Source organism: Tupaia chinensis, unplaced genomic scaffold (assembly GCF_000334495.1).
Source record: "Tupaia chinensis unplaced genomic scaffold, TupChi_1.0 Scaffold000140_1, whole genome shotgun sequence".
In the NCBI taxonomy this organism is placed as follows: domain Eukaryota; kingdom Metazoa; phylum Chordata; class Mammalia; order Scandentia; family Tupaiidae; genus Tupaia; species Tupaia belangeri.
The window spans coordinates 7626814-7635664 of record NW_006159610.1 but is presented as its reverse complement, the minus strand read 5'-3'; the positions used below and the strand labels follow the sequence as shown (position 1 = coordinate 7635664).

The window sequence follows — 8851 nt, the reverse complement described above, 5'->3', positions numbered from 1 at the left end:
GACCTTAAATAACCAGAATTGATTTTCTCACAGTTCTGGAGGCCAGAAGTCTGAGGTCAAGGTGGCGGCAGGGTTGATTTCTTGGCTTGTTGATGGCCACCTTCTCATGGTGTCCTCATGTGGTTTTCCCTCCACGTATCTGTATCCTAATCTCCTTGTTATCATCTTGTGTGTGTGTACGTTTGTGTGTGCGCTGGAAAGTACATGTGCTCATTAGAGAGAGCAGAGAGAGAGGAGGAGGAGAAAGCATCTCCCACCACAGGGAATAGTAACACTATAATCCTTTTTCCTTCATCTCTTCCCTCCTTTCGTGCACACATGCACACACACACCTGGTGCATACACTGCTGGGTCCTGGATTCAACTGTGCAGTCAGCTGTGTGGGACTCAGCTGCTGTAACTGCCATGGAGCCATCCCTGTAGTGCCCTATTCTTATTGAATTAGGGCCCACCCTAATGGCCACATTTCAATTTAATTCTTTAAAGACTCTGTTTCTGAATGCAGTCACATTCCAAGGGTCTGGGAGTTGAAACTTCAACATAGGGTTTTGGGGAGACACATTTAGTCCATAACACAATCTCTCCTTCTTTGCAGGAAGAAGTGTAGGAATAGTCACAGCTTGACAACTGCTCACAACCTGAGAGTGCTGAAAACTCATGGCGTTGACCACCTCAGCTACAGTGAGCTGTGCCAACTCCTCTTTCAGAATGATCCCTATCTTTTACCGGAAGTGAGTTTCTGAGAAAGGTTCTTTGCAAGTCTTACGGGAGAGGCCAGATGGTTGGGAAATAGAGATTGTGGTTGAAGAGAAATCAGGGACCCCATTCTGACCAAGAATCACTACATGGAGGAGACCTGGGTCCAATTCCTACTTCTGCTGATGTCTAGACCTGTGACCTTGGGCCAACCTGTCATCTCTCAAAACCTCCTTTCCTCCCATGTCAGTTGGGCTAGTCCCTCCCATGCTGGGCCTCTATGAGGCTGGGAGAGCCTGTGGGACAGAGCCTACGGTAAGGTGTAGATTACACAGAGCTGAGGGGGACAAGAGACTCCAGCAGGCCCGTCCCTGACGGGCAGGAATTGGAACCACACTGTTGCTCCATCCAGTGGTCTGTGCAGAAGCCTTCCAGGTGGCAGACAGGCACCCAATGCTCTACTCCCTTGCTCACACCCAGGCAGTGGGAGCGCTTGTTGATGTGACTTCTCAGATTGCTTTTTTATTTTTTTGGAGAGGTTTTTGCTACAGGGCATGTGTGCTTGCCAGACAGACAAAGAGAGACAGAGAAACAGAAAGCGAGAAATCACCCCCCGAGGGGATGGCCACACTGCAATCCCTTCTCTTCTCAGGATCTTGGGCACGCACGCACATGCACCCGGCATGAGTTTCAAGCCACTGGGTCTGGGAGGGGAACCGCGGCCGACTACATGGGAGTCTAGCAACATAGCCATTACGCTAACTGCTGGTCCCGAATTCTCAGATTGTTTTTGAGACGTCATCTTAGCTTCAGCGCTTTCAGTGATGATTCTGTACCCGTTTGGGTCCTTGGGGAAACAGCTGCCAATATGGATTTAGAAGCATAAGAGATTTAATGGAGGAGTAAGTAGGAGAAGGTGAGGAGAATTCTTAAGCATCAGAGAGGCAGGTCTGACATTGATGGCAGGGGGTAAGGTAGAGACTCAGACTGCAGCAGAGGCTCCACCAGCCAGGAGCAATTCTTGAGTTCAATCCCGTGTCTCGCCAGAGCTGGCTTGCTCTGGTACCTATGCTCTGCTCCGTGGTTGGTCATGGATTAGGAAGCCTCTGTGTGAATGACGTGGACCCTGGAGGGCAGCAGCTGGGTCATGAGCTTGTGCTCCCACACAGATCTGCACAGGCTCTGTAGGAAGCGTTGCCACTGTTTCTGGGCTAAGGTAACAGAGATTAGACCAAAATTGCCCCCCCCTTTTTTTTGCTAGAAGGTTCATGTGCTTGTCAAAGAGAGAGAGGGTTTGGGGTGGGGGAGAGAGCACCCCCCATGGGGAATGGTTATGCTGCAGTCCCTTCTCCATTTCTGCTCTTGGAATTTGGGGACATGCATGTACATTAGCCTACATGTTATTTTCAAGCTTCTGGTCTGGGACATGAACCACGCAGTCAGCCATTTGGGATCTAGCTGCCTTAACCAGCATGCCACTGGCTGGCCCAGACTGACCTATTTTAATGAAAATGCTTTCGTATTACTCAGTTAAAGTGGCCCATTTGGGAAGGGTGCTAGCACAGCATAGTATCAGTACCCTGGTGCTGAGAGGCTGGCGGCTGCTCTGGGTGCTGAAGGATGAACGAGAGTGAGACAAGCAAAGGGGCAGGAGTCTGGCAAGAGGAGCCTTGTTCCCCTGGGTGGCCCAAAGAGGTCAGAGCTGGCAAGACCTGCATGTGGGGTGAGAGGTAAGGAGAAAGAGACATGGGTGGGCAGAGGCTCCTTCCCCCTGCAGGCCTTTGGTATTCTGCATGTGTGTTTGGGGAGTACTGTGTTTGGTGAGTAGGTGTTAACATTTTGGAGAGGTCATCTTGTCCACAGTGTGAAAAATGACTCAGAAGAAGGTGGGCTGCAGGTGGCCAGTCATGGAGTGGTAGCCTTGGTCCATGTGATGTGCAGGTTGGCTGAGAACGCACTGCCAGAAGGTGGGAGCTGAAGCTGAGCTCAGACCAGCGTAACTTTCCTGTGGGTCTTCTCTGTGTAGTCCCCTACCAGATGCCCAGCAGGGCTGGGGTGGCTGCCAGGAACCCAGCACCACTACATGTAGGCATTATTTCAGCTATGTCCTGTTTGCCGCATAGTCCTCACAAAAACTCCCTTGATGTAGGTGGGCATTATTCTCCCTTCCTGGATTAAAACAGAGTCCCAGACCTGGTGAGTGGCTTGTCCAAGGTCAGGCAGCTTATAAGTAGCAGAGTTGAAATTAGGCTCTACTGTCTGACCTTTTCCCTCAGAGCCTCCTGCCACAAGAGTGGGGTCTTTGCTGATTTAAATCTGGGTTCCCCAGTCCTCTGAGACATTCATACATCTTGTCAAATGCAATGCCTGTGAATCTGCTCAGTGGGCCCTTGGTGGTCTCTGCCTGGTTTCCATCTCCAGGAATTTGGAATGTAGGGAAGGAGCAGTTGATTGAAGCCCAGGCCCCAGGTTTGCCAGCAGCCCAGGTCAGCAGACATTGTATGCACAAGGTGCTGTGGACAGCTCTGTGACTAGGCTCAGCTGCTTACCTTTTCCAGGTCTCAGCTTGCTCCCTTAAGAAATTAAAGCATGGTATTTAGCCTTCTGTAAGATGCTTTAAACTCTCAGAGTCTCTTTCACCCTGACTTACAGAAAAGAGAGTTGGGAAAACTGGGGTTGAAAAGTCAGCGAGGGCAGAGAGATGCTGCCCTCCCTTTACATTAAAATGCTTTCATGTGAAGGGAGCAGCTCTGGTGACTTTGAAGTTCTTTGGATTTTCCCAGTGGAGGGTCTTGTCCAAGGCAACCAGTCTCCCCGCCGTATCTGCTTTCATCCATTTCATCCATTAGCAGTCATCGTCCTGAGTGAGGCATGGCTGTGTGGATGATGTTGACTGTGCCGGCCTCTCCAACCAATGGATAGGTCAGAGGGGAGCTGATGTCCCGCGAGGCCTTCCTGAGCTGTTGTCTTTTCCTGCTTTGTCAACAGGTCTGCCTACATTACAACAAAGGAGATGGACCCTATGGCTCTTGTTCCTTTCGAAAGCAATGTATCAAACTCCATATCTGCCAGTACTTTTTACAGGGGGAATGCAAGTTTGGCACCAGCTGTAAGAGATCTCATAGTTTTTCTAATTCTGAGAACCTGGAAAAGTTGGAGAAGTTGGGTATGAGCTCGGACCTGGTGAGCAGGCTGCCTTCCATTTACAGAAATGCATATGACATCAAGAATAAGAGCTCTGCCCCCATCCCAGCGCACCCCACTCCTCTAGGCCCACAGGGGACTTCTGGTAAGGCTGCTGAGAAGTGTTGCAGTCCCTGGTCTGGGGAGACTGGATTCCATTTGGCCAATGGGATGAAATGTGTGACTTTGGGCAAGTCTGTGCTTTTTTTTTTTAGAATTTTTTTTTTTAACTTTATTTTCATTTGACGACACACAGAGAGAGAGAGCAAGAGCAAGCAAGCCATCAGGTCTGGGACTTGAACCATGGTTGGCCATGTGGGCGTCTAGTGCCCTTAACCACCATGCCACCTGCCGGTCTCAGTTTGTGCTCGCCTCCATTTTTTGTTTTTTTTTTTTTTTTTTTTTTAGTGCAACAGAGTTGGTGATCCTTTCCTAGCTGGAGGCGGTGAGAGGAGAAATGGAAATCAGCCATGATCAAGCAAGGTGCTTGAGATTGTGGGAGTTGGTATTGATGGTGAATGAATCCCACATGCTGGCCTGATCTGTGCTAAAATGGAAGACTCAGCACCTTCTTTTTTTGGTCAGCACCCCCCAGCCGCAGAAGAGCTTGCCTTTTAGTGAGGGATTCCAGAGTTAGGAATGCCTTGCTGTTCAATCCTATGGATATCTTTGTGCCATATTCTGTTTGGAGTTTACAAATTGAAAGAAGCACATTTTACTCCTGACGTTGGCCATCTTTTTTTTTGGGGGGGGGGAGAGTTTTTTTTTTTCCCGCTACGCGTGCGCTCGCCAGACAGACAGAGAGAGACAGAGAGACAGAAAGCGAGAAATCACCCCCTAGGGGGGATGGTCACGCCGCAATCCCTTCTCCTCCATTCTCCTCTCGGGATCTTGGGCACGCACGCACACGCGCCCAGCATGAGTTTTAAGCCACCAGGTCCGGGACGTGAACCGCGGTCGACTACGTGGGAGTCCAGCGACATAGCCATTACGCTAACTGCTGGTTCCCACGTTGGCCATCTTTTTAAGAATTGAATGTCTATCATAAATTTATCAGCTTCATTCCAGCTAATTTCAAGCACCTGGACAGTACCTGCTCCCCAGCAGGCACTCAGACATTTGTTGAATGAATGAGTGTGTTAGGATACTTCTTTCTGTTTTTTTATTTTTAAGAATTATTTATTCTATTTAACTTTATTTTTTAATTTGATGAGAGGGAGAGAGAGAAGGTGAGAAGGCAAGCTGCCAGGTCCAGGACTTGAACTGTAGTTGGCCACATGGGAGTTCAGTGCTCTCAACCACTATGCCACCTGCTGGCCCCAGACACTTTTCTAAAGGATTGTCAGGCTTAGTGAGAGGCAAATGGAGCTAATTTTGAGCAGAGATTTTTATTTAATAAGCATTTTTTAAAAATTTGACAGAGCACATATGTGTTCACCTGAAGACAGACAGAGGAAGAAAGCACTCCCAATGAGGTGTGGTCATGTTATAATTCCTTCTCTGTTATTCCATCCTGTTGAGATTTTGGGTATGTGTGTACACACACTCAGTGTATTTTTCAAGCCTCTGGGATTGGGACTTGAACTGCATTGTCAGTCATGTGGAATTTGGGTCTCTTCACCAGTTGGCCATATAGCTGACTCCTAATAAACATTTCCTGAGTACTTGCTTTGTGGTGAATGAATAACAGTCCCTCAGGGAGATTAAGATACTTTGGAATCCTTTGGATTCCATGAGCTAGGCCTTTGGCTTTGCCGTTCTGGTCTTCATTCTTTCATTCAACAATGAGCACATGTGCTGGGGGCTGTCTCAGGCCCTGGTGGTTTCTTAGTGAATGTGAAATATGATTCCCTCTGGGAGCAGACCCACTTGTTCAGCTGTAGAGATAGCTATGATTAAAAACAAACAAAAAAAGTATTTATCTCTTCAAAGAATAGAAGAGGGTCACCCCAGTCTCACCTGACCTGAATCACAGGAACAGGTGTGCACCCAGTGGGCTCAGAAAGATCCTGGGACATGAACCCAGGACCTTTCCCACATGGATACAGTTGCATACCACTGCATCCACTGGTCCAACTATGTTTTTTTTTTTTCCTTTTCAAGTTTTTGCCATAGGGAGCTTGTACTTGTCATGGAGAGATAGAGGGAGGAAAAGTGAAAAATCATCCCTCAAGGGGGATGGCCATGCCACAACCCTTTCTTTTCCATTCTCCTTTCAGGATTTTGGGCATGCACACACATGCACCTGGTGTTATTATCAAATCTCCAGGTCTGGGACTCAAACCATGGTTGACCATATAGGAGTCCAGCACCTTAACCACCATACCACCTTCTGGCCCTCCAACTCTGATTTATTTTTATTTATTTATTTATTTTTGAGAGGTTTTTGCTATAGGGCACGTGCACTTGCCAGAAAGACAGAGACAGAGAGACAAAAAGCAAGAAATCATCTCCCGGGGGGATGGCCACGCCACAATCCCTTCTTCTCCATTCTCCTCTTGGGATCTTGGGCATGCATGCACACGTCCCCAGTGTGAGTTTAAGCCACCAGGTCCAGGACTCGAACCACATTCGACTACATGGGAGTCCAGCGACATAGCCATTACACTAACTGCTGATCCCTCCAACTCTGATTTTTAATCACCTGCTTCCTAAAATATCCTGTGAGTGCCAGGACTACCAGCAAACAGACTGGCTGCTCTACTCTTAACTGATTTTAATAGTTGAAAACCATCTTATTATTATTTTTTTTATAAGAGAGATTTTTGCTATAGGGTACATGTGCTCGCTGGAGAGACAGAGATAGAAAGTGAGAAATCACCCTCCAGGGGATATGGCCACACCACAGTCCCTTCTCCATTCTCCTCTTGGGATCTTGGGCACATATGCACATGCATCTGGCTTGAATTTTAAGCCACCAGCTCTGGGACTTGAACTGTGGTTGACCACATGGGAGTCCAGCAATGTAACCCTTATGCCATCTGCTGGTCCCCTGAAAACCATCATTATGGGATCTGTTTTTTTCCCTTGTATTTCCTTCAGTTACTTTTTGTTAATTTCTGTCAACTAGGAAGCCTAGAAATAGGCAGGTTTTGCTTTAAATTGACCTTTCAAAACATCCTATGGGTATTGCTTTGCTAGAAAGTATGTGGGGGGATAGGTGTGGGGGAACATCTGCTTCTGGGTAGGTCCACAGAGCAGTGACCCACCTTTGGGGAGAGAGGCAGATGACACTTGGGGTGTCACAGGTCCCAGCCTGTGGACTACCTGAGGGGCTTATACAAAGGAAAGGGAAGATGAGTGCCAGATGACAGGTGATGATAAATAGGGCATCTGCAATGAGTTCTGTGTGCTTATTTGGGGATCAGTGGGTTGGGGTGGGTCGCAGTGGTGCTAGTAAAGGTCAGCATTGACTATAAGGTCCTCATAATTAACCTAAAATTAAGGAAGTTGCATGTTGAGATGTAGACTTCCCATATATTGCCTTTTTCTTGGTAGTAGTTCCTAATTTGGATAGTTCATTTACTGGAGTGTGTGTGCTATATAGACCCAAAGCCAGTTTATAGAAAGTTGTCTTCCAGTGTTTCTCTGGAACCATGACAGCCTTAGGTCTGGAAGGCATTAGAAGCCACATCACACATAAGACAGCCTCTCTCCCTTATTAAAAGTGCTCCAGGCTCCGCCATAGGAGGCTCTGACTCGGTGGATCTGGGATGGGGCCTGACACTTGTATCAACAGGTCCCCTCGTGAGGTGGGTGGATGCCAAGGTTGAGAAAAGTGCCCCTCCGTGGCCTCCCATGCTTGCCAGGGAGCCATGTGGCTTTGGGCTTCTAGCCTATCCCTCATGCAAAGAGGGCCTTGTGTGTGTCTGGAGTGCCCTCACCCCAGCATGACAGGGTTTTGTGAGTTGCCTTGCCTGCTTTTGTCTCAGGCACAAAGATGAATGATTCCTCTTTTCTTGACTTTGTGCCTTGAACTTCTGTAACCCTACATCAGAAGCTTCCACGGAAGCTGACACATCTTTGTGGTGTTTCTTTGTAGAAAGAAGAGGCAGCTGCTCAGGCCCTGTCTCCCCAAATACTCCAAGCCAGGAGGAGAATGATCAGATCTGCCTGTACCATATCCGAAAAAGTTGTAGCTTTCAAGGTAAGTCAGAGGAGGCCTGTTCAACCCACGTGGGGGAAGGGGTGAATGGTTTTCATTCCTAGACTTGTACTCTGAGGCTCCCTGGAAGGCTGCCTTGTCCAGAGAGGCTCAGGACATGCCATGCCAGCCAAACCAATTCTGAAGCTATTTTGTTGGAGACATGATAGTGTTAGAATTCTTTGAGTTTCCACAAGGCTACTGTGGATAAGTTTTGGGAATGTAACTTTTTGATTCATGCAGCATGTAAGTGTCAGGTACTAACCCTTGGTCAGTTTAGCACGAGGTCATAGACCTGCAGAACACAGGGGACTGCTTAGCCAGGGAACAAAGGTAAGTGTCACTTCTCTCTCTCTCTTAAATTGCCAGAGGGCATGTGTGCTCACCAGAGAGACAGAGAGGGAGAAAGAGAAAGTCCTTTCCAGTTTCTTTTTTCTTTCCTTTCCTTTCCTTTCCTTTCCTTTCCGTTCCTTTCCTTTCCTTTCCTTTCCTCTTTTCTTTTCTTTTCTTTTCTTTTCTTTTCTTTTCTTTTCTTTTCTTTTCTTTTCTTTTCTTTTCTTTTCTTTTCTTTTCTTTTCTTTTCTTTTCTTTTCTTTTCTTTTCTTTTCTTTTCTTTTCTTTTCTTTTCTTTTCTTTTCTTTTCTTTTCTTTTCTTTTCTTTTCTTTTCTTTTCTTTTCTTTTCTTTTCTTTTCTTTTCTTTTCTTTTCTTTTCTTTTCTTTTCTTTTCTTTTCTTTTCTTTTCTTTTCTTTTCTTTTCTTTCTTAAGGTTTTTGCTATAGGGTGGGCGTGCTTACCAGAGAGACAGTGGGAGGGAAAGAAAAAAAATC

The 8851-nt window shown here is 47.0% G+C and overlaps 1 protein-coding gene across 1 annotated transcript in view; it reads left to right on the top strand.

Annotated features, from left to right (window-relative positions):
• Nucleotides 1–595: 595 nt before the first annotated feature.
• The window catches only part of PARP12 (poly(ADP-ribose) polymerase family member 12), a gene marked incomplete at its 5' end in the record, with an annotated part of 51155 nt that continues 42899 nt past the window's right edge, over nt 596–8851 (top strand). The window contains 3 exon segments of the mRNA XM_014586489.1: nt 596–731; nt 3685–3985; nt 7922–8026. Of these exon segments, the coding sequence (XP_014441975.1) occupies nt 596–731; nt 3685–3985; nt 7922–8026 (542 nt within the window).